The following is a 26,862-nucleotide window of genomic DNA, read 5'->3' on the forward strand; positions in this document are numbered from 1 at the left end:
ATACTTCACTTTTGTAAACAATTTGATTTCCTCGCTCTTACATTCCATAATACGCTTAAATGATAGGTAAATTGATTTTTTTTCGGCGACGATCCTATCCATGAGGTTAAATAGAACATTGTTAGTATTCATTGTATCATGCCAACGTAGATTTCACCTTTTTTTTATTATTCTGAGACTAATGAATCGAGATTTATTTCAACCAAAGACATGCATTTGTACAGGTTAACAAAATTCCGCAGGATCCCCCTTCTTTTTTCCTCTCTTGTTATACTGTGCTGCAGCCCGGAGTCTGTTCGTCACACGATCATGTACGCTCAAAACATCCGACACACCCTTATTATTATTATGTACATACTTCACTTTCACTCTCACATGCACGCACCTTTCACCTCAAATTCACTACTCCTTATTTCAAACCGAAGTTTATTCAACTTTTTATGAACATAAACGACGTATTCATGAATAATGAAGTCTTTACACCCCAGTGTAAATACTACACTGCAAACGAATTTAATTCAGCTTTCAACACAGGTAAAATCGATAAACCAACCGACTTTAGCCTGATGCACATAAATATCAGAAGCTTGCAAAAAAATGTTGATACTTTCAGTGAATTTTTATCCATATTGAATACATTTCCCTTTTCCTTAATCGCCATATCAGAAACCTGGTTACACTCAACTTCACCAAACATTTTTTAATATTGACAATTATACATTAAAACATAGTGATCGTAAACGTAGAATGGGAGGGGGTGTCGCTTTTTACATTCATAATGATTTACATTTCAAGATAAGACATGACATTCAACTTGAAGGTATAGAATCCTTATTCATTGAAATTATTGATGATAACAATAAAAACAAATTAGTCTGTGTAGTCTATAGACCACCAAATAACATCGCTAACATTTTTTTTCGATAAATTGGAATCCTGTCTTGAAACAATATCACACGAAAAGAAGGATATTTATCTCATGGGAGAGAGTGTATTTGAATTTTATTAGACGTGTATCAATCAGATATGATTATTTACGTCTGGGACCGACCTTTAACGTCACCATCCGAAAGACGTGACCAGGGCTCGAACCTCGAACCTCTGCATCAATTTGTAACTTCCCCACAGCTTGGATTACAGGCGCACGCCACAACGCCCAGTTATATAGATATATCAACATATAGAGATATCAACATATAGAGATATCAACATAGACATATCAATGCCTTACTCTCCTCTTGGCCAACAGTTAATTAATTTGTTTTCATCATTTTCCTTTAGTCCTCTGATAAATCAATCAACGCGGATAACAAGTACATCACACACAATAATAGATAATATATTTTGCAATGCAAATTTATTAGATAGTAATAATAACAACAAAGGAATAATTTGCTACGACATTTCTGGCCATCTACCAATCTTTACGATATGCCGAGATTATAAACATTTACATAAGCCACTCATTAAAGGAAAAGTCACCCGGCGAAAAGAAACTAGACATGGCATACATGGCATAGATGCTCTTAAAACTGATTTGAGTGCAGAGAGATGGGTAGAGGTTTTTGGAGAAGATAATGTTAACAGATCATATGACATATTTCTAAATAAACTTCTTCAATACTATGACAAAAATATACCTCTGACGAGAATCAACCCAAGTAAAAAGAAGAATAAACAACCATGGATCACCCAAGGCATAACTAAATCAATATTCACTCGTAATCGATTATATAAGATATTGCTTAAATCTCCCACTCTAGAACATATACAAAAATACAAAAAATATCGAAATAGATTAACATCAATAATCCGTCTAGCTCGTAAATCGTATTTTTCTAACAAAATAGAAAACAACAAAGATAATAACAAAACATTGTGGAACACAGTAAATGAAATGTTAGGTAAAAAAACGCATGATCTTAATAATGTTGATTTCCTTCTAAACGGGCATAAAACGCAAGATCCTTCCGAAATTGCTAATGCATTCAATTCTTTTTTCACCAATGTTGGCCCTAACCTTTCATCTAAAATAGTAAGTAATGCAAACGACTTTACAAAATATTTAGACAACCATACTGAACATTCCTTATTTTTCAATCCCACTAATATTTATGAAATTTTAGAAATAGTTCGATCATTTAATCCTACTAAATCTAGTGGTCATGACGGTATCAGTGTACATTAACTTAAACAATTAAATGGCTTCTCCACTATCACATATATTCATTTTATCTCTCACAAATGGAATTTTCCCCGATCAACTTAAAATTGCAAAAATAATTCCCATATACAAAAAAGAAAACCCTACCCAAATCGCCAACTACCGCCCTATTTCATTATTACCAAGCATTTCCAAAATACTTGAAAAAATAATTTACAAACGACTATATTCTTTTTTGGACACAAATAACTTATCAATACCCAATCAATACGGATTCAGGTCAAAACATTGAACTGACTATGCAATTTTACAATTATACGACAAAATAACAGATTCCCTTTAAAAAAAGAGCATACTGTCGGAGTTTTCATGGATCTATTAATAATAATATTGATGGGATCAACTCTGCCATGTGCTTGTAAAGTGTCTACAAAAAATCTTCTTTTCTAGTCTAAGTCTTCACACTTCATATGTTGTGCAGCTAATAGATGCCATCTTTGTGACATCTGTGTTGATATACGCTACTATCAGAATGTAGAAACTTTATGTGTTTTTTGGTTGGATTCCTCATGGGTCTTGCAAGGAACTTCTTACTACAGTCCCACACCTTGGACTTTTTGTGATACTTGGAGCTAAAAATGTTAGTGAAAGTGAAAGTGGATCAATGTGGAGAAATGTCCTTGAGAAGTTATTAGTTAACATTCCATTCCTGTAAACATAGTCTTCGCTTCAAAACAGAATACTACTCTATCAATGCTCTTGCTGTTCACATAAACCTGTCCTCTCACTTGGGTCTTTTCCTCCGCTGCAGACTTCACTCACATTAATTTTCAACAATTTGCTTTTTTTTGGATTATTCCCACCCATTTCTCATTTTAAACCCATATTTTTTAATATGCCAACAAAAAGAGAATCTGACGACATTGCCCAGCTTGTCATCGACAAGCTCGAGAAAAGTAGTCAACTAAAAAAGTTTGTAAAAGATGCGGTTACAGAGGCAATGTCTGCAATCATCACCCGGCTAGAGATGCAGGAGGGCCGGATCATGGATCTTGAGGGGAGGATAAAGGCCCAGGAGTCAGAGATTCAACTACATAAGGAGGCAGAAAAGAAATCCGTGGAAAAGATGGCAGTCTTGGAGCAAAGAATTGATGACCTGGAGCAAAAATCCAGGTCACGCAACATCAGGATCCAAGGAGTTCCAGAGATGAAAGATGAGGATCCAGAGGAGGCTGTCCTTGACGTTGGCAGGAGGATGGGGGTCAACTTGAGTTCATCCGACTTTGTCCGATGTCATCGACTGGGTCCTCCAGTAGACAAAGGAGCAAGGAGAAGTTCTCCTCGTCAACTGCTAGTGGAGTTTTCCAGCCTCCGCACCCGAGCTCGTATTATGGGAGCCAGATCAAAGTTGAAGGGTTCAAAAATCTTTGTTAACGACGATCTGACTCCCACAAGACAGAAGCTACTTTTCAATGTTCGTCACTCACCGAAAGTTGAGCGGTCTTGGAGCAACGGTGGAAAATTTTTCGCTGGAATTAAGAACACGGGAGGCGGACTTACGAAAAACTCATCACATATGATGATGATATTTTGAAGCTTTGAATTATAATTAATGCCTACTGTAGGATATTATGCTGACCTATATGCCCACTTTGAAAAAAAGGTTATTTCCTTGCAAGCCAAATCCCATGATAACCCAAAATTACTTTTCTTTTTCCATTCAACTTTCCTTTGTAATTTCCTTTGTGTTTTTTTTCTTTCATTGTTATTTCTATTACAATCTCTAATCATCTTTTTTTTTTCATTTGCTTTTGTAAGTTATGTAATATGTTCATTTTATTTTATATACATTATTGTATGTTTTTCTCTTATATATTATGTGTGCATCTTGACAATCTTCCTTTTCATGCTGACATGTTCTTTATGGCGCAAACAGTTAGATTTCACTTGAAATTGTATACTCAACATCCTAATGATTAGTATAGAAGAAGCCATTTGTAGCTCCTTAGAAAATAATTCAAGAATACTAGAGCTTAGTGATACTGATGATTTAGGACATGCTTCTGCAATTAACTGTCAATACTATTCAGAAAATCAGTTTATTAATAGTTTTCAAGACAATCTTGAAATTGCTACTGTCTTGCATTTAAATATGAGAAGTATGCCTAGGAACTTTGATGCATTTAGTACACTAATTGACAAATTTGAAGATAGTAAAACAGTGATTGGAGTCACTGAGACGTGGTTCTCGAGTGAGAATGACTCAAATCTTTATCGTATTCCTGGTCATAATCTTGTGTCTAATCATAGATATGCTAAAAAAGGAGGTGGAGTCGCTTTATATATTCCAGATTCAGTGGACTTTCAATTAAGGGATGAGCTAAATATGATGGCTGAGCATATGGAATCAATATTTGCAGAGTGCTTCATTCCAGGAAAAAGAAATGTTTTATTTGGAGTTGTGTATAGACCCCCTCAGAGTAACTTAGAGAGTTTTGTGAACGAAATGCATAGTATTCTTTCAAACCCACTTTTCGTAAACAAAACAATTTTCATAATGGGTGACTATAATATAAACCTCCTTCAGTGTGATGAAAATTATCATTATGATGCATTTCTTAATATGATGCTGTCTTTTTCCTTAATGCCATTAATTATTAAACCAACAAGGGTAACTGAAGCTTCATCTACGCTCATAGATAACATTTTCTGTAATAGACAACCTTTTCCATCCTCAGGGATCATTGTATCAGATATTTCAGATCATTTCCCAATCTTCGCTCGTCTAAACTTGGATAGAGGCTGTAGACAAGAATCCAAATCAATTCGGAAAAACACTTCCGCTAATATCGCAAAGCTGAGAGCAGCATTAATGGAAACTGACTGGAGTGAAGTTCTTAAAGAAAATGATGTGAACATATCGTTTAAAAGGTTCTTACAAAAATTCATGTCTCTGTATAATAAAAATGTACCAGTTGTAAAGCAAAGTAGAAGAAATCGTAAAACTGTTCCTATTATGCCATGGGTTAGTGCTTCTTTGTTGAGATCCATTAACAAGAAAAACAAGCTGTATTATTCGTATAAAGTGCGTGGTACTGAATCTTCACGTAAACGTTATGTAAATTATAAAAATACGCTTACTTCAGTTCTTCGTACTGCAAAGAAATCATATTATTGCACTCAATTTCAAGCAACAAGAAACAATATCAAGGGAACTTGGAAAGTGATTAAGAAAGTATTCAAGTCAAAGGAAAAGATATCACATGTAAAGAGTATTGAAATTAACGGTCATGTGGTGGAAGAAAGGAATATTATAGCAGACAACTTTAATGATTACTTTTGCAGCATTGGTCCAAAACTTTCACGGGCAGTGCCACTTTCTCAGCAGACTTACAGAGATTTTATGAAAGAGCGAAATAGTAAAAGTTTATTTTTCTTACCAGTAGTTCGGGAAGAACTGCTTACCATTGTGAAATCTCTTAAAAACGGGAAAAGTCCCGGTTATGATGGGGTTACTAACAACTTAATTAAAGAAATTATCTTAGGAATTATTCAACCCCTACTTCATGTCTTTAATCTATCAATGTCATGTGGGGAAGTTCCTACTGACATGAAAATTGCGAAGGTCGTACCCATTTTTAAGAAAGGGGACCCTCAATATCTGAATAATTACAGACCTATTTCTCTATTGACTGCATTCTCAAAGATTCTTGAGAAAGTGATCTATGTTAGAACTCTGAAATTTTTCAACAAGAGTAATATATTTTCTAAATTTCAGTTTGGCTTTCGTGAGAAACATACCACCACCCATGCCTTGCTACATTTTATTGATAAAGTATCACAATCCATAGACAAAAAGATGCATACAATTGGTATATTTCTTGATTATTCGAAAGCTTTTGACACAGTAGATCATGATATTTTGATTGGCAAGTTATCACATTATGGTATCAGGGGTACAGCATTGGACTGGTTCAAGAGTTACTTAGCTGACAGGAAACAATTTGTCTCGATAAAGGATGCTGAGTCAGGTTTACAGAATGTCACTTGTGGTGTTCCCCAGGGATCCCTCCTTGGTCCGTTATTATTTATTGTGTATATTAATGATTTTCACTATTCCTCTGATATTTTATCATTCATTTTATTTGCAGATGATTCAAGTTTGTATTATTCCCACAGAAATCCTGAGACCCTTTTAAAAACAGTTAATAGTGAACTGAGGAAAGTCACTTTGTGGATTCAAGCAAATAAATTATCTCTAAATTTGCAGAAAACAAATTACATGCTTTTTAGCAACAGGATTAGAGAAGTTCCAGGTGATGTTATATTTAATGATGTGTTAATAGATAGAGTAAAGACGACCAAATTTCTGGGGTTGCATATAGATGAAAAACTGATTTGGAAAACCCATATAAATCATCTATGTAAGACATTATCAAAAAATTGTGGTGTAATATACAAATTGAAATCCTTTTTCTCTACTGATATTCTTTGTATGATTTATTCAACACTAATTCTCCCTTATCTCAATTACGGTGTTCTTGCATGGGGTAATTCTCTTAAAACCAATCTAGAAAGGGTGTACTTGATTCAGAAAAGAGCTTTAAGAATTGTTTGTAATGTTAACTATTGCTCGCATACTACCCCACTTTTTTATGAGCATAGAATTCTTAAATTACAAGATATCTATTATTTTCAACTTGGTACTCTAATGTATGCATACAATGCAGGCATCATGCCACCAGCTCTGGTCACAATGTTCATGAAAAATAGTGACATACATAACTATTATACACGAAATGCTTCTGCATTCCACTTACCAAAGTTACATACAAGTTTTGCTTTTAGGACAGTTGTAAATACAGGACCCAGGTTCTGGAACTCTCTCAATTCAAATATTAAAAAATCGGTAAGCATTTATACTTTTCAGCGTGTACTTAAAGGTTATCTTCTTAATTGTTATTTGTGAGTTGCTCTAGGTTAAGATATGCTTTTATATACTATGTTATTTTTTAATTTTGGAGCCTATAAAAAAACTGTATATAAGACTGGAGAATGTTATGATATATCAATATTTATTTATCTTGTATCTTGTCTAACTGGATTCTTCTGCAGAGGGTCAGCCCATGTTTTTTTTTTCCCCTATTGTATTCTTTTCTTGTGTATCTTTTACCTTTGTCATGTTTTGTTTTTTACTTTAGTATTTTACATACGATCTTCCTCTTTTTTTCATGCCATGTTATCCATACTTATTTCTTGTTCCATCATATATACCTTAATTATATCATATTGTTGTTAGTTTATTAGACTTCATAATTGTACATTCAAGCAATGTATTCTATTTTGTAGTGTGTTTTTTGTCATTGATTAGTTTTAGTTTTTCTCTTTTGTGTGTGTTTTATTGTTGTTTCTTTTTTATAGTTGTTTTGTTTCTCTTGTATTTTTAAGGATATTACATGTACACACTGAATACTTTTTAGTCATGTACTTGAAACAAAGGAGACCCTAGCCTTACAAGCCTTGCTTTTTCAGGGGTCCTCCTTGTCTTTCTCTCAATACGTAATTAGTTATTTGCTGTGTTTCTTTTTTTTTCTCTACTGTAACAATGATTTATGGTTAATTGATTTTCATTTGTAGAATGTGAAATCACACTTGTAAGATAAATGTATGTGCAGACAGAAAGACGAATAAATATCTTATCTTATCTATCGAAAGCATTCGATACTATCGATCATCATATACTGTTGAATAAATTACAAAAATATGGAATCAGAGGGATTGTTTTATCATGGTTTCAAGATTATCTGTACAATCGATATCAATATGTTTATTTTAACTCTAAATCTTCTGAAGTTTGCAATGTTAAGTGTGGAGTACCACAGGGTTCTATCTTAGGCCCTTTGTTATTTTTAATTTATATGAATGATATAATCAATGCTTCACCCCTACTTACTTATGTTCTTTTCGCAGATGATACCAATGTATTTTTTTCACACAGTAACTTAGAAACGCTTGTAACAGTACTCAATAATGAATTGAATAAATTGTCCATGTGGTTTAAATCATATAAACTCTCCTTAAACATTAACAAAACAAATTTCATGTACTTTAAACACATCAATTCTAAGCATATATTTCGTGGCTCCATTAACATTGATAACATCCATCTTGCTGAAAAACAAGAAACGAAATTCTTAGGTGTATTAATTGACTCTAATTTAACTTGGAATAGCCACATTCGTTATATTAGCACACTTGTTGCCAAAGGTATTGGCATACTATTCAAACTGAAATATTGTCTTTCCCAAAGATCGTTATTTATGCTTTACAATTCTTTTATTTTGTCACATATATCATATTGCAACATATTGTGGGGTAATTGCAACAAAACCAAAATAGACTCAATTCTACGCCTCCAAAAGAAAGCACTCCGCATTTGCTCCCACTCGCAATTTTTAGCACATACTGATCCTATTTTTCGGAACCTGAAAACATTAAAAATTCATGACATTCATACTTTCCAAACTGCCATTCTTATGTACAAGTTTTCAACTAAATCTATAACTACACCCTTTCAAGATATTTTTGTTTACAACAGCAACATATCCCACACGCCACTCATCCAACATCCAACTCACAAACCCGATAACAATATTCGCACATAAAACGATCACACATCACGGCCCAGAAATCTGGAATGATTTGCCCAATGATATAAAACTCACTGCATCTATCTTTTCTTTTAAAGCTTCATTGAAAAATATCTTTTTTCGAAGTATTCTTAGTATCACACCTGCACGTTCACCCACTTTCACACACACGCACTCTTCATTTCTTCTTTTTTCTTCTTTCTCCTTTTCTAATGATTTTTGACGTAACATTTTGTTCCAGACCCGGACCAGTATAAAATATTAGGTTTCCATGTAGCGCTCTTCCCACTTTGGCTGCTATTGCTCAAGCATTTTTTTGCTTATATAGTGTGCCACTGCATTTGGTTTTTTTTCATTACTTTGTCTTATCTATTTGTCTTATGTATTTATGTCTAAATTTTGTTATGATACTATTATAAATCTGTCACATTACAATGTACTTTCATTTCATATTACGATTATGTTTTATGTATTGTAAAATTTATTTTAACTTTACAATAAATGCAGAAACTCCTGCAAAAACAAAAATCAAGATTTTTTTGGTATCATTGTTAAGAAGAATCATTCTTTCACATCATGTGTTCGGTTTATCTGAAAATTCTGTAACGTAATGAAACTTTTGATATAAAACATGTTACAAAAATAATTATTTTCATCTGGCAAAACTTTACTTTTGTTTTTAAAACTTTAATTTTTAAAACTTTACTTTTGTTTTAGCCCAATTATTTTATATCATATTTTTTTCAAGTGACATAAGTTTCAAAATAAGAATTGAGATTAATCGGGTCAAGATTACACTTTTTATTGGCCAAAGCAGCTTCAGAACAGGAATACTGAACCCTGATTAGTCAAAACATGGACCTATTAGGTCCATGGTCTAAGTTACCACGCACCCACCCGAATTATAACGCTTCCAATGCGGGGGCCTCCAGGTTCACACTCCCCATGTGGTAATCTCTTCAAATCACCCGCACCTGTTGTTTTTAAACTTTATCCAGCCAATGAGAACTCTGAAGTTGACGCTACTCAAAAATTTTAGGAAGCTCGTCTTGCACCTTGCATTGGAGAAGCATGATCTTGTCCTGAATAAAAGGTGCCCGATAGAAAAGTGACATTTTGAGAAAGCAAAGAATTCCAGCTTTGTGGTGATAAAGATATCATTGAGGCTCAATATAAATATTTTTCACAATTTGAAAAAAAAATAAAACAGAGTAAACAAATTCAGGTTTGTGACACATGATCTGGCCTAAAAATCCACTTATTTATCAACATATTCTTTACCAGATATTTTTTTTGTTGGCCAACATGAAACAGAAATATTTACTCTGCCCAGTGGTGCATTGGTATTATTTGACTTGTCAATGAGGATAAAGTGGGTATAATTCTTCGAGAAAGAAAATCTCACGATTCACGAGATTTTGCAGGGAGGAAGAATTATCCACGAGAGGATTTGGATGTATTTTGCCTATTTTGCTCATTAGCACTAGCCGGTCTGACTGCATTGTCAACGTCTTACATATTACCTTGGACAATTAGGTTAGTCAGACTATGCAGTTGCTCTATATAATTGTAATGATAATAATAATTGGCATTTATATAGCGCTTCATCAATCTACTACTGCTCAGAGTGCTTCACAATTATTAGTCCCGACCTTTCGTTTGAGGACGCGCACGCTTATTTAAGACGGTAGTTGATTTTGGAAGAGACTTTTTGGGCCCATCATCATGGTGGTAAAATTCTGTCCTGCAATGCAAATTGTGTGATATGAGATTTTGTTTAGTTTCGCATCTGCAACGGAAACTTTCAATATGGGTTTCATGTGCAAAATTCTGGTTGCTACTATGGTAACAGCGATATATCCGATTGAGGACGACTTTCCAAAGCCACATCTGGCTCCCGCCTCCCAGAGCTCGAGAGGCCGTCCGGGGCCAAATTCCGTTGATTAGTGGATACCAGGAGCGACCACGCGTAAAAGGGGACAGAGTGGGCAAGTACGTTACGTACAGGCCTATGTAACGTTAAAAGGGTGTCAAAACAATGTTTAAAATGCTGACAAAGGGATATATATATATCCAATACTTGTAGGGTTTCACAAGCCAAATACTTGTTAAGAGATGCATTTTCATAATCTGGAAAATAATTGCTTCCCTTGTTTAGAGCACTTTTCGAAACCCCATGGTCGTGCCTGGTATCCACTCATCAATGGAAGTGGTCCCCCCGGAATTTGAATCTAATCCCTCATTTCTGGGGAGGGTAAAACATAATGCCCATTACATCGTGTGCTAGAGGCATATCGTTTGTGTAGGAGTAAAAAAAAAGAAACAAAAGAAACGCGCAAGTTCAAACGTATGGCATATGCTGTGTACATATCAACGCATGATTCGGCTGGAGAGGTTGATCTGACCCATGAAATCAATTGCCAGTGATCCACCAATAATCCACATTAAATGCAATATCGATTCGATGGACTGTAATGATCTATATCTTATCCTTCATTCAGTAAGTTTTTCCTCACTCAATATGTACTCGATTTGTTCGAAAAACCACTTTTTAGATCCTGCATTTCGAATATCTCCAGCCATCAGTCGTAATATACATGCATGTATGGTGCGGGTGTCGCGGGAAAGGATTTTGAACACGAAAAGTGGATCTGTAGGGCCTGTAACCCCCCTGTAACACAAAGCTTAGCATTGATTGTAGAGCAGGATTCTATGTTTGATTCTATTAACTATAATGTACAATCAATCTTAAAAATCAAGTGTATGGTTAAGCGTTAACTTTTGTGTTAGGGGACCCTAATATTAGCGTCCGTGAGAATTGCGAAAGGTCACAACTATCCGGTCACTGGATTCATAGCATTTCAATCATCCTGTTAGCCGCACACTTGCTAAACCAACAACAATGACGGTTGTTTCCTATCGGTACCCAATTAGCACCTGGGTGAGAGTGGCAAAGTGTGGATTGATGCCTTGCCAAAGGATGCTAGACCATGGTGGGATCCGAACACACGACCCTCTGATTACAAGGCGAGAGTCAGAACCGCAACACCACGGCGCTTCCACCATAATTATATGAAATATGAAATATTTTGATTTTCTCCCCCTTGTCATGTGAAATCGAGTTTTATTCATCCCTGAACATGTGGACTTAACATTGTTAAAGATTATGTGGTTTAGTCAAGTTCTACATTAATGTCAATTCTGTAAAATTTCAAATACTGTATAATTCAAACGATAAATAACAAAGGAAATAGTGAGTGATGGACATCATCGACTCTCTCATTTGCATATCACTGAGTTGTGCATTTAACTAAAAAAAATAAGCGAAACTTTAAAATGTCACAACTTTCTTATTTTACATCCGATTTTAATGAAATTTTCAACATTATGCTTGTAAGATTTTTCTCTATTGATTCAAACCAACATTTCTCCGGGGTGGACTTGACCTTTAACGGTTCTCTGATATCTCTTCTAGTGGACATTTAAGTCTATCTTTTTTTCTGCAGTTGTCCCTAGATAATTTTTGATGTCACGCTACCCCCTCGAGGCCTCGCCATCGTCAGTTTCATACCATGTCCGCGGCTTATTCGCTTGACGTGAACTTGAATTATCTATTTTCAACATACAAATCAGAAGAAATATAAATTAACAAAAAACGAGACAAATTGTGAGGGTACAGATGCAATAGAGTATCATTAATGCAAACGAAATATACGATACATTCCAATCATATTTTCCTGCAATAAAGAATGAAGCATTTTTAACAGTGTGAATAAGTGAATGAATGCTTATAAAGGACGCAGGGGTGGTGAATTTAAAAGTGATCTGGGGCCCGTTGCAGAAAGAGTTGCGTTTAAACGCAAGCCAAAAAATCAATCGCAAGTCCAAAATGCGCGCTATTGATTGGTTGAAAATCAAGTTGCGCCTAAATTTTTAGAGTTGCGATTGATTGCAACTCTTTCTGCAACGGGCCCCAGATCTGCATCAGCGCCGTACGCGCCTTGGCAGTTGATACAAATTAATAGACCAGTTCGTAGTTACTTCAGGGACAATTTTGGTCAAATGACCTTTCATTTCTTTCATTATGATAGGCAGATTTCAAAGCAAGATATTACGTAGACTTGCCTTACATAGCAGGATTAAGAAATTGAATAGACCAGGGGACTAGAATAGCACACCAATGAACACTTCATGAAGGTATTTGTTGCATTCCTACTTTGAATGCATATCATAGCATGTTGCACAATGTACTTGGCAAACTGTGAAATACCAGTCGTTCGTGGACGCATTGTTGTTTTTTGTGGATGTAAATGAAAACCACAATTCAAAAGAATATATGAATAATCAAGACATCAAAGTTGGTGCTTATCTCATTAGATTTTAAACCACCATGTCACTTTAGTACAAATGACCTTCCTCTGATCATGCGTAGAATCCTTTGATCATGCGCAGAGTGGAACTACGAACTGGCTTAGTTTTGTGCCGTCAATTTTAATTCCCTCGCAACTAAATCCCTAGGCATATCCATCACAGCACTTCGTCGGATCTCGCAAACGTCACCACAGTCTGATAACTTTTCTCTATTCGCAATCGGCTTCGTGTAGTGAGGTTTGGGAGCTGCTCCCTAAAAAATATCGAGTAAAAATCCTCCACGACCGTAATCTATGTGTCTAACCAACATTGGGAATTTCTTTTGGGCATTTTCATTAAACCAGTCTGATGAAAATATAGCCCATTCAAAAGGATAATGTGTTTCCCGCATTGGGTAAAATATTGCTCCAAATTGGTTGGACAAATAATTGGTTAAAATTTTACCCGTGGTTTATCTACTTAGTCCTACAGCCCTCTGGGTTAGTGTTTGACTCTCGGAAATGGTAAGTATCTGTCAAACTGTTCTATAACCATCACTTAATGGTTAGAATCCGAACTTAAATACTTCTTATTCCTTTTGGTTATTGGTTTCAGTTTCAGTTTGGTTTATTTCATTTCAACTCAAATCAATTTTAACAGCAAAAGAAATCATTACAAAGATATAAATGAATATGCAAGTATATACAGTATGACAATGTGGCATATATAAGTAAATATATACAATAGACACGGAACAATATAATCATTATATAATCTTTACTATTTAAATAAATGTTGAGGAAATGGAGGGATCCACTAAAAAGCAGGGCTTGTTGAGTGTGGATTCCTCAAAGAATAAGTTAAAAGACAGGTTTGTAGGTATAAGTATAAATGCAAGAACGAGAAAAAAAAATCGTAAGAAAGCTATTGTGATGGAGTACGGAAATGATGGATGAAAGTGAAAAGATAGATAACCGAGAAGAAAGACTGGTGCACCTGTGTGGATGAAAGAGAATGAAGGGGGGGAATAAGGGTGATGGCAGATGAAAGGGAAGGACATAGAGGAAAGAAGAGAGAGAGAAAGAGAGAAGTTGGGTCCTGAGCGCTCAATTTGGACTTACTCTATAAGATTCGAGAATGTGCTTTTTTAGCTTGATTTTAAAACAGTTCAGACTAACGGAGTTAATGATGTCGTGACTGAGTGCATTCCAGTATTTAGGACCGTAAAAGGAAATTGTTTTTTGTGCGAGTTGAGTGCAAGTACGGGGAAGGTGAAAACGGAGTGATTGTCTTGTTGGGTAATTGTGAATGGCGTTATTTTTTGTAAACATGTTAATTAATATGTTTGGGAGTTCGTTTGAATTCAATTTGTACATAAATTGCCCTGTTTGAAAAAGAAATAGATCTGGAAGTTTTAAAATATTGGACTTGTAAAATAAATTATTAGTATGAGAACGAGGACGAGCATTATGTATAATTCTTATAATGTTCTTTTGTAAGATGAGAATTTTGTCTGTAAGATATTTGTTGGCGTTACCCCATGTCATTATTCCATAATTCAGATAGGGAAGTATTAGGGAGGAATATAGTGTAAAAAGTGTTGATTTTGGAAAAAAGTGTCTTATTTTATTCATTATACCAATGTTCCTTGATATAGTTTTGGATATATTTTTAATATGAATGTTCCATTTCAATTTATCGTCAATCATGAGACCTAAAAATTTAGTTGAAGAGACCCTTTTTAGAGCAGTATCGTCCAAAAGGATGTCTCCAAGTAGATTTTGCAAAGTGTTACTAAATAACATAAAGTTTGTCTTCAGGATGTTAAGGGATAATTTGTTTGCTTTAACCCATTCAACTACATGTCTCAGTTCACGATTTATAGTAGACAATAGTGTGTTTTGGTTCGCATGGGAATAAATAAGGTCGAATCGTCTGCAAATAAAATGAAAGATAGAACATCTGAAGATTTATAAAAGTCATTTATGTATATTATAAATAACAAGGGACCTAGTATACTACCCTGTGGAACTCCACAATTTATTGGTCGCAATGCAGAACTGTGATTATCTATTTGTACAAATTGTTTTCTATTCGATAAATAATTCCTGAACCATTCCAAGGCTTTCCCTCTAACACCATAGTGTGACAACTTTACTAATAGGATATCATGGTTAATTGTATCGAAAGCCTTGGAAAAGTCCAGGAATATTGCAATTGTATGTAAATGTTGATCAACGGCATGTGATAATGTATCGATGCATTTCAATACCGCTTGAGTTGTATTGTGATTTGCTCGAAAGCCAAACTGTGATTCGCAAAAAATATTATGTTTGTTTAAGAAGTCTGTTACTCTAATAAATACGATCCTTTCCAAAACTTTGGATAAGGATGGTAACAGTGACATTGGTCTGTCGTTTTGTGTAGTTTAGTCTGTGTGGTTCAAATGATTACCTTGCTCAAGGTATACTTTAGGTTCATTTCAAGCAACTTGCTGAAGCTGACGAACCTTCTGTATAAATAAGTTAATTGAATTCAAATTGATTTTATTACATTTCGTTAAAATAAGAGATACATCCAAATTCATAAATTTGTTAATCAAAATAAAGTTACAGATAAAATGGCTGGTGTATGAAACCATAGAGGGTTTTAACCAGCAGCACACACCACGAAAATGCGAAATGTATATGATTGCGGGAGTGGTTTACTGTAAGCCATGTTGGGGGTCCTAGAAGGGCTAAGAAAGTTGATATAGGTAAGAAAGAAATGGAGAGGCCAGGGCCTTGTCTTAATCAATCGTAACTCTATGGAAATCCATCAGTGTCATATTTTTTTCTTCAGGAAATTTGCAAAATAATGATAAAGGAGAACACAACAAATTGTCAAAAAAACAATGAATTTATGGACATACACTCATATATATTTTTTTTCCATAGTTGCAATTGGTCGGAGCTATCGCGCGCCTCCATCAAGAGATATGATTATTAAGTAGTATATGTGACCTCTGTCCATCTTTATCCAAACAGTTTACGGAGAGAGCCATCGTGATACTTATCCTACTCAACCACCAAACAAACAAACATGCATTATAGATGTTGACATTACTGGCTTTCCATAGTAGTGATTGATCCAATTAATCGTCACTCTATGGAAATCCATCAGTGTCATATTTTTTCTACAGGAAATTTGCAAAGAAAAAACAACAAAGGAGAACACACCAAATTGTCAAAAAATTCAATGAATTTATGGATATATATTCATACCTATTTTTTTTCCATAGTTGCAATTGGTCGGAGCTATCGCGCGCCTCCATCAAGAGATATGATTATTAAGTAGTATATGTGACCTCTGTCCATCTTTATCCAAACAGTTTACGGGGAGAGCCATCGTGATACTTATCCTACTCAACCACCAATTTAAGGGTAAGTTTTATTTCAATCCGTCTTCGTTTAGTAATTTATCCCATTTGGGGGAATGGGCACAAACACATCTGTTAACACTACCATTGAGGAATAATCGTAGAAAACCTCCAGTTTATACATGGTATAAACCATTCATTTATTGATGAAGCACAGTTTAAAGCCGCAAAAAGTCACTACATAAAATACATATGCCATCCGATAATTGATTCACCAAAATATACATTAATGAATATCATTACGTCACATCTAAAGAAAAATTTAATTGTATTATTTTGCTCAACCATTTTGTCCATGTTGGTTGGTTTGGTCACTTGGTGATATCTCATGTTCATTTTTTGTAGTCAAAACGGAATTCCTGGAATGGCGTTTGAGAGAAATAAAAAAAAGAGAGAAAAAGTGGTGAACATTTAGAAAGAATTCAGGCAAGCAATAAAATCCCTGAGACGAATTGGCAACAGCTAGGTAGGTAATATTATGACAAGAATTACGGACAAATGTTTATCATGCTGAGGACTTTTAGGCTTAATCATCAGGGATATCATGGATATGAGTGAGTTTTTTTTAAATGTACATCGCTTAGTAAGTGATCAAAATATAGAGCAAATTGAATAGTTTGATGTTTTCATGAAAAAAAGTTAAGAAAATACATTTAGCACGTGTAGGCCATTTTGTGTATTGGATCAAATTAAAGTGTAAACATTGCTCTACCTCACTATGGACTCACAGATATGGCCATCTCGGAGTCTCCATAGATTTAGTGATTACAATAATTTCTACGATTATTTGTCTATCTGTTGCCCGAGTTTGTTCAAACTTAAACCCATCCGCATCTGTGATAACATTTTCATATTCAAATTCAAAATTAAATTTAAATCCTGTTTGATAGAGTACCGAAGCAATGACGTCAGTTGCGATGGTGTCATGACAGCTTGGTTCTAAACAAATGAACCCGGGGCGCGAATGTCTCTCATCGAAGAAAATGGCTGCTAACGGAATTTCATCGCTTGCAACCTTAGAATGATGGCAATTTTGGCAAATGCAAATGTGTGTGTATAGACGATCGTCAGCTACGACTCTGATCAGAACCATCCAGCTCGTTGTCATGACAGTGACGTCACACTTCGGTACTCAGTTAAAATAATATCAAAAAGTCCGAAAAATTAGTATACAATCGGCTTCATTAGACAATATCAGATGAAATGTATATAAAAAACGCACGGTCTACCACTTAGACAATCATAGAAAATGCACCAACATTGTAATGTTTAATGCCCTGTTGACACTTGCACGTATTGTGGTTCCCGCATAGTTTGCGCATGGGCACGCACTCATGCGGGCCAATGCGCGAGCTATGCGTGCCAACTTGCGGATAGGTGCGTGGCAGTGCGTGAAATGCGTGCCAAAATTTTCAACATGTTGAAAATTGTGGCACGCATTACAAATTCGCGAACTGTTCGTGAACTATGCGCAACCTATGCGCAACCTAGTCGTGCCACTGCCTACCACTTCGTGGCATCGAAATAGAAATTTCGTGGCGCAAAGAATAGTAGGCACACCCCCGGGGTAGTGGCACGCAGTTCACGACTAGTTCACGACAGGGTCGCGCATACTTTCCGCATAGGTCAAGCATACTTCACGCATAGTTCACGAATGATATGCGCAAAATTGTGAGTGCAGACCACGTGATCAGTATGAGTCGTCCTGATCAACGAACGTAGAGGGCGTTAACACAAGAACGTTGAATATTTAAATTTGCGCTAGATACGTCACAGAATAGGGTGTCGAGAATAATTGATGAAAGCACGTCGGGACAGTGCGTGAACACTGCGTGAACTATGCGCGAACACTGGGTGAACTATGCGCGAACTATGCGCAAACAATGTCCAAACATGTCGTGAACTTGTCGGGACATTGCATGAACTGATATAGCCAAGTCGTGCCATTTAGTGTCCCGCATGGGCACGCATCAATGCGGGGCAATGCGGGCACCACAATGCGTGCAAGTGTCAACCGGGCATAACAATTACTCTGGCCCACCACGCATGCACACCTGAAGACCATACCCCCGCCACATCCCATGGTCCCGCAGAGTCAGCACCCCCATCGAAATCCGCCAAGCTGCAATCCCCCATCCCCAAAAGGCTCATCGGTTAGACCACAGGTCACAATTCTAATGAGCAATATAGGCCAGACTCATCAAAATCTCGTGGCTAAATTTTCCTCCCTAAAAAATTTCGTGAATTATGAGATTTTTTTTCTTTCTCTAAGATATTACCTACTTGTTATTTAATCCTCAAGTCAAATCAAATATGATTTAAGCAATTTTTTTAGCCGAGGACAGAATGATTACCTTACAAAACAATAATTAACGCGAGCGCCCGACGCGAGTACTTTTTTTTGTTGTAATATTCCAACCTGAAAACTGGATATTCTTAGTGTTTTAGTAACCATGAACAGGATGAGTACTTACTAAACAATAATTGATGGGAGCGCGAAGGTCAAGCCAATTTTTTTCTCCTAATCTGAACTGTATTATGTTTTATTTCAAAATGAATATTTCGTTTTGAAAAAGGGCACATTACACTTTGAAAAATAGGCATTTCCCATTTTGAAAAAGAGTATTTATTTCCTACGGGGGATTTTTGGCGGGCACGTGCCCCCATCCCCCCCCCATTTCTGCCGCCCCTGGTTATTTTTTATGATTATTATCAGTGAATTAGTAGCAGTAGAAGTATTAAGCCCCAGTCACATATAGACCCCGGACCATCCCGCATCTGATCTGGGTTGGTCCGGGGAGAGCTCCGTGTTGGCGCCTTAGGCATCCTTGGAGGTCCATTGTTGTTCGTGTCGGTACACCAGCCCGAAATCTGTAATATGTCCACACTTGTACAGAGATGTATTGAAACAACGCCAGTTTTGAATCAAACCGATGCTGTTTTAATACTAATTGGTGTTGTATAAACACCTATCTGGTGTTAGACCAAAACGATACTGGTGTTGTTTAACACTTCTCTGGTGTGGACATATATAGATTCGGGGCTGGTGTTAAATCACCACCAGAGTTTTTGCAGTGTGATTGATCGTTCCATTCACTTTCACGTTCACGTTTCTTCGTTCAGTTCAGCTGTTTGGCAATATTATAGGGCAATATGTTCCATTTCTCAGTGAACGGACACGTTGGCTCAGTGGTAGAGCGCCAGCCTCATGAACGGAAGGTCGTGGGTTCGATCCCCGGCCGAGTCATACCAAAGGCTTCTAAAATTATACCTTCTGCCTTCTTGATAGGGGGGGGGGGTCACTGCCATTGAAGAGTGGACAACGTGCGCGACCCCCCCCCCAAAAAAAAAAGCAGAAAGGCGGTCTTTTTCTTTCGCGGGTACACTGTTAAAAAAACCCCAGATTTTACAGAAAAAAGAAGATTATGCAAAAAGTGATATAAGAATCATTGTGTAAATTCATAAAACATGAATTTTTCCGCAATTTAAAGAACGGGTTTGTTTAAAAAGGGGAAAGGGTGTTTTATTTAAGGAAATTTGTAAGGTTCCAAACACCTTACCCATTTCCAGTAATTTTACATGATATAATAAGTATAATAAGATATAGTAAGATTACAGGTGTTGTTTAACACTTCTCTGATTGGACATATATAGATTCCAGGCTGGTGTAAATCAACACACCAGAGTTTTTGCAGTGTACCATATACCTATTACATGCCACTTCCTTTTTTTCTGATCTATTTGTACCAAGACGTTTGTGGTGCCGGAACATGTGCCGATATTCCTCAGGATGTCTGTCCTTATGGAGTTTCTGAGTATACCGGTGAATGGGTGAAATATGTTCCCAAGTACCTAACACGTGATCACCCCGAGTACGACGTCAGAACACCACCGGAAGCACGTGACAAGGTTAACTTGTACTGCGCCCATCCAGGTATAAATCTATGAAATTTGTATCCGAACGTGGTAGATATAGAATAATACCTATTATGCTTGCAAGCTTTCAAAAATTTCTGGCTAGTTTATGAGCCTTTTCTGAACGTTTTAGGGCAAATTAGCGAAGAAGAAAGGAAAAACATTCAACTGTTTCATTCCCATAGAATTATTGTGAAAAATACAGTCGTAGGTGTGCGTGTTATCTCGAAAAACCCTTTTGATAGCTGTGCACGAAAGTGGGGGAGGGATCGCTATGGACATGGGCATGATCTGCGTCGTAACACAAAATTGAAATTGTAACGATAAGTCGGTTTACAATGTACAGTATTTACGAAACGCAATTTGTTTTTACAGCTTGTTACTCCAATCCATGTCTTCATGGAGGAAGCTGCATGGAAGAACTTGACGGGTTCAGTTGCTCCTGTCCTGGGATCTATTCCGGAATTCAGTGTGAACAACATGGTACGTTTTTGATTGAAAATAGCTGATTTAAGAGTAGCCAGAATTAAAGGGGTATTCAGAAAAATAATGAAGGAACATGGGGAATTCATTGTGAACAACATGATAAGTTTCGAAATATTAATCACGAAATATTAATCCGAGAAATTCGGCAGTGTATCCCTTTCATGAATATTGAGAAGTTTAAAGATTAGTAAAACCTTTGTTCACGTGATTAAAATATATAGGGCCTACACTCTTTGATTAGACTACTAAACAGCGCATGCCGAATGAAACATTAAGCGTCTGCAATATCTTGTTGATATCAACATACTTCCCACATAGGTATGTTTCAAAACCGAAGGCAATGTTAGTATGATAATGCTAAGCATTCTTCATGTTGACAAGACCGCGTTGAAATAATGGCGCGGACAATGGTCACAGTATCCTTTTACACTGCAAAAACTCCGGTGTTGATTTAACACCAGCCCGGAATCTTTATATTTCCACACCAAAGAAGTATTGAAACAACACTTGTTTGGAATCAAACCGATGCTGTTGTAATACTATTTGGTGTTGTATAAACACCACTCTGGTGTTAGACCAAAACGAAACTGGCGTTGTTTAACACTTCTCCGGTGTGGACATATATAGATTCCGGGATGGTGTTAAATCAACACCTTAATTTTTTCAGTGTATAAAGAACTATTTACAAGCAATATTTCATAATTTATTATTTATGATTATTTACAAGCAGTTTTTATAACAAATTTTATATTTACGATACATGTTTTTTACAACTCTCTTTGTGTGTGTTTACAGCATGTGACTCCAATCCTTGTCTTCATGGAGGGGCATGTGTGGAGGAGCTTGATGGCTATAATTGTTCCTGTCATGGAGGCTATGTGGGAATTCACTGTGAGAAGCCTAGTGAGTTTTTTGGGGGTGTTTTTGATAAAAGATAATGCAATAACGGTAGAACAGTGGAGGATACGGGCTGTGTGCAAGGAGCACATGCTCCATCTTCTGAATATTTCAAGAATCACTCATTCCAAATAATTGCTAACACTGCAAAAAACCCGGTGTTGATTTAACACCAGCCCGGAATATTATGTCCACACCAAAGAAGTATTGAAACAACACCAGTTTGGAATCAAACCGATGTTGTTTTAATAATTATTGGTGTTGTATTAACACCTATCTGGTGTTAGACCTGAACGAAACTGGTGTAATTTTTGTTTTACACTTCTCTGGTGCGGACATGTATAGATTCCGGACTGGTGTTAAATCAACACCAGAGTTTTTGGAGTGTACGGGAAAATCTAGGAAAGACAAATCTGTGCACCCTGATTTTTTTTCTTCTGATTTTCTAATTTTGCACCCTCTGTTTCAGAATTCGGGATCCTACCCTGCAGTATAATTATCGGGATATTCAGTGGTCGGTAGAAATAAATTGACCGATGGTTGCATCGAGAACAGTAGACTGCAAAAAACTCTGGTGTTGATTAATTTTTAACACCAGACCGGAATCTAGATATGTCCACACCAGAGAAGTGTACCAGTTTCGTTTTGGTCTGACACACCAGATTTGTGTTTATACAACACCAATTAGTATTAAAACAGCATCGGTGTGATTCCAAACTGGTGTTGTTTCCCGGGGAGGGGGGGGGGGCACTCAGTATATAATGCATAGTGGGTATGTGCCGCGGAGGGGACCCCATTTTTACACTCAAATTTCCGTTCCAAGGCATAGCATTTTTGTCGTATTGAGAAAAAAAAACAAAGAAAGCCGCTCCAAAGAATAGCATTTTCTTCTTATAGAGAAAAAAAGAAGAAAGAAATCCGCCCCAAAGCTTCGCATATTTTTCGCTACGCCGTTCCGATCGCATTCATCTGATACAATGAGCTGCAATTTTGGTAAAAAGCGGCCGCAGAGCGCTGTTCGACGATCGCCTCAGCTCTGCGCGAGCGCACCAGGCGGAGGCAGCGCTAGCTGCATCATGCACGCATGACCGTTCCATAAGGATGCATACGCACTCACACGCTGGCGATCCGTTCCAAGGACCCCCGTTTTCACAAACACTTGTAGTTCCGAAGCCCGTTCCGAGGACCCTCCTTTTTACAATAAGCCCGCTCCAAGGCCCCCGTTTTTTGTCTCGCCCGCGGCACACCCCCACCACTTTTTTTGGTCAAGTGCTCCCCCCGGGTATGATTTAAATATTTCTCTGGTGTGGACATATATGGATTCCAGGTTGGTGTTAAATCAAAACCGCAGTTTTTGCAGTGTAGCTCAGAAGGATTGAAATTCAAAAGTAGAAGTATTTGTAGTCCAGTCAAACTAGCCAGAATAGGGGGGTGACCCGCCACTAATTGCAACACTTGATTTTCCACTGCAATGCTTTCCAGGAAGGTCCCCTTAACAACATACTAAAAGTCCCAAAAAATCCAAGCAGTGGAAATTTATGAAATTTGCATATTATGCAAATTAGCCATAAAAAGTTAGAAAAATAAGGAAAATAGTCCAAAGATTACAAATTAAGCGTCCAAAACAATTTAATTTGAGCGAAAAGTAATGATAAATAATTGTATTCAATGTTTTTATTCAAAAGCGCAAAGAAATCTACCTAATTTGCATATTATGCAAATAAGCATCCTTATATGGAAATATTTCAAGATATTGTAATTGTTCTCATATAGACTGCTTGAAAACATTTGATTTATGTAGACATTTATATGCCACTATCACTAAGCATGAGAATTCATCACAATGCCTGAAAATTAATTTGCATATTATGCAAATTTGCCATTAAAAATAGGAAATAAGGAAAATAATCCAAAGGTTATATTATTAAATGTGAAAAGTAATTAATTTGAACAAAATTTTAATGATGAATAAATAAGTACAATGTTTTTATTTCAAAAAGCTAGCAAATCTGCCTCATTTGCATATTATGCAAATAGGTATCCATATATGGAAAATGTCAAGATATTTTGATTTTCTCACATTGACTGTTGTTCAAATCATTATGCTGCTATCACTAAGCATGCATATTTATCCTACTATAATTTGTATTTAAGGAAAATACTGGAAATGTGCTCTTCACGTCCTGAAGCCATGTTGTTAGTCTGACAAGATGATGCGATTGGCAAGAACAAAGCACATTATTTGAAATTGGTGAGTAGTTTGTTAGAGCTGACATCCCTTTCTTATATGGATAAGAACGACAGAAGGGAGGCCAAGAAAAGCAAACTTATGGCAGGTGAGATCTGATGAGTAATCTCATTAAGAAGTGTAACAGAGATTCCATCTGGCCTAGTAGCTTCATGCAGATTGTTTTCTTTAACAATTTATTCAGTAGTTTGGCTACACCCGCTTGACTCTGGCTATGTCTGGGTCACAACAGGGTTCAAGGACTTGCAGAGCAGCGTCATCATCATCATGATCAGTGGTAAATACTAAGACTAAAAAATCTGTTGTCTTCCAATGTAGTCATAGCGCATGATATTAAGGGCTTCCAACATGCTAGTTGTTACAGCCTGGATCATTGCCAATCCGGTCAACAAATTATGTACTATAGGCTTGTCTACAAACCATTCTATGGTCCTCCTTCATGCACTGTAGCTATTCTGAGCTTCACCTTACTGATGCTCAACATTCGCAAGCCTTCCTATAAAACTTTTCTTCCGACACAATTTATGTCCAGTGTCTCATTGAGGCAACTTGTGTCGGAAGAAGACAAGGGTAATGGTTTGATTCTTGTCAAAGTCCTCTTGATTGACATTCAATCTCCTATGCTCGACTTGTCGGATTTCAGTACAGAGAGTTGTATGATTGTCCAAAGTACATCTGCATGACACTATGAAATTCAGCATTCCTCCAAAAGACATCCTTAGTCATACCATAATTTTTGAAAGGTTTAGTCCTCTGTATACCCTCACGGTATACCAATGACTAACACAAAGTGGCAAACAAATCCTGGAATGGGTACACACTGTTTAATCAATGTTGGATGGTATTTGATAGTGATGTTAAAGGTGTTCCGTTATGTTGTTTCCTCTTGTTGGAAAGGCAATAATCTGGCTTAGTCCTTCATCTGTTAACGTCTACTTGGTTGTTCATTGTCTCACTGAGGAATTTCCATTTGCCATATATATCAGGAAATTGATATTGTTTGCATACGATTCGCTTAGAAACTATAGCTACAATATATGGATATAGCTGCCATCCTTAGGAGATTCATCAAGGAGGAAAGAACAGAAAACGGATGCTTCATCCTGAAGCAGCAACTGGATTCAGCAAGGACGTCTAATCATGATTTCTGTATCTGAAAAGATGTCTATATACACTTTAAGCCTTTATCATGACTTTATGAATTGCTTTCATGTCGCTCGTATGGGCAAATGCTCATTGGTATTTATGAACCATGCCCAGGGATCTCGTGATCCAAGGAAGTTACTCATATTCACCACCAAGACAAGTGGTGTGCTACAAAGACCAAATATTAAAAGCTAACGAGCTTTTATTCGTACTGGGTGTGACATCTTGTACTGATCACTTGACAATGAAGGAACATGCTAGCGTGGACTATACTAGCAAGAAACGCAAAGACTCTACCAAGTCAAGGAGAGAGCAGGACTTGGGTAGAAATATGAAGCATTCAAACAGTAAGACCCATGTAGAACTGACTCATCATTGCACAATATGAGTGGGGTATCTGCTCCGATGGTAACTGCTCATGAAAACAGTCAATATCAACCAAGCAAGGTCATCAAGGTTACATATATATAATCTACGTGGAAATTTAGAGGAAAATATCACAAGTTTTCTTGATTATTTATAACATGCCGGATGCTTATTTGCATAATATGTACATTCCACTTCAGATATTAAGCTGATAATTAATGTACTAGGCATTCTTAGTAGTCATATATTGATCTAGATTCACAGAGGGGAGACCTTTGACATGTTTGAAGGGCCTTTCAAAGACCAAAAATTGGCAAGGTCTTATACAGCAGTCTCCAAGATCACTGAATTTTGTCATCTCTGTGGAATGGCTCAGAAAGACCCCTCGAAGAACTCTGAAAGACACTTGTCCTATAAAGATGTTTCAATGGTCTTTCAGAGATGTCTATGCATCAAGTGATCATTCAGAAATTCTTTCCATAGACTTTGCCTGGTCTTTCAATTATCTTTTGATGATTTTTCAATGATCTCTCATGAGTCTTACAGTAATCTCTGAAAAAATCTCGAGAGACTGCCGAAAGATCATAGAAAGACTAATAAGAACTTTGAAAGTTTATTGAAAGACCACTGAAAGGCCAGCAAAAACAATTTTCCTGTAAGACAGCTGAAAGACTGTTTTGAACCGTTTCAAAAAGTTTTGGACTCACGAGGACCACAAAGACCATTGAAAGATCTATCAGGAATCGTGAAAGACATCAGAGATCTTTAAAAGTTCGTTGAAAGATCAAGCAAGTTTTATGGTCTTACAGCAGTCTTTCAGAGCTCTTGGTCTCTCTGGAATAAGGGTTTAACTGTTTGTATGAGAAAAATACAAATTTCTGGGTTGTTTTTTTTCCATACAAGGATGCTCATAATTATATATGCAAATGATGTAGATTTATTTACATTTTTTATTTGAAGAATTATTGAATTTGTAAAAATTATTATGAACTTCCATTCAATTTATATTGTTTTCCGCACTTGATTTCCAAATTTGGGATTATTTTCCTCATTTGCATTTTTTATGGCTAATTTGCATAAAATGCAAATTTTGTGATTTTCCTATGCTTGTCTATTTAATGGCTTTTAATATGGTGTTAACTTCCTGTAACTTAAGTCATTGCCATATTTAAATTTCAATAGATAATCTACTTGCATTTTTTTAGGAATGTATCACCAGTGT

General features: G+C 36.4%; 1 protein-coding gene across 1 annotated transcript in view; it reads left to right on the top strand.

Moving 5' to 3' along the window:
- The first annotated feature begins 3,059 nt into the window (after positions 1-3,059).
- LOC121417706 overlaps positions 3,060-26,862 on the top strand; it is a 32,709-nt gene continuing 8,906 nt past the window's right edge. Inside the window, exons 1-4 of the mRNA XM_041611439.1 lie at positions 3,060-3,549; positions 20,334-20,516; positions 20,873-20,980; positions 21,779-21,886. Of these exons, the coding sequence (XP_041467373.1) occupies positions 3,060-3,549; positions 20,334-20,516; positions 20,873-20,980; positions 21,779-21,886 (889 nt within the window). The remainder of the gene's footprint in view (positions 3,550-20,333; positions 20,517-20,872; positions 20,981-21,778; positions 21,887-26,862) is intronic.

This window comes from Lytechinus variegatus, chromosome 6, assembly GCF_018143015.1.
Source record: "Lytechinus variegatus isolate NC3 chromosome 6, Lvar_3.0, whole genome shotgun sequence".
Classification (NCBI taxonomy): domain Eukaryota; kingdom Metazoa; phylum Echinodermata; class Echinoidea; order Temnopleuroida; family Toxopneustidae; genus Lytechinus; species Lytechinus variegatus.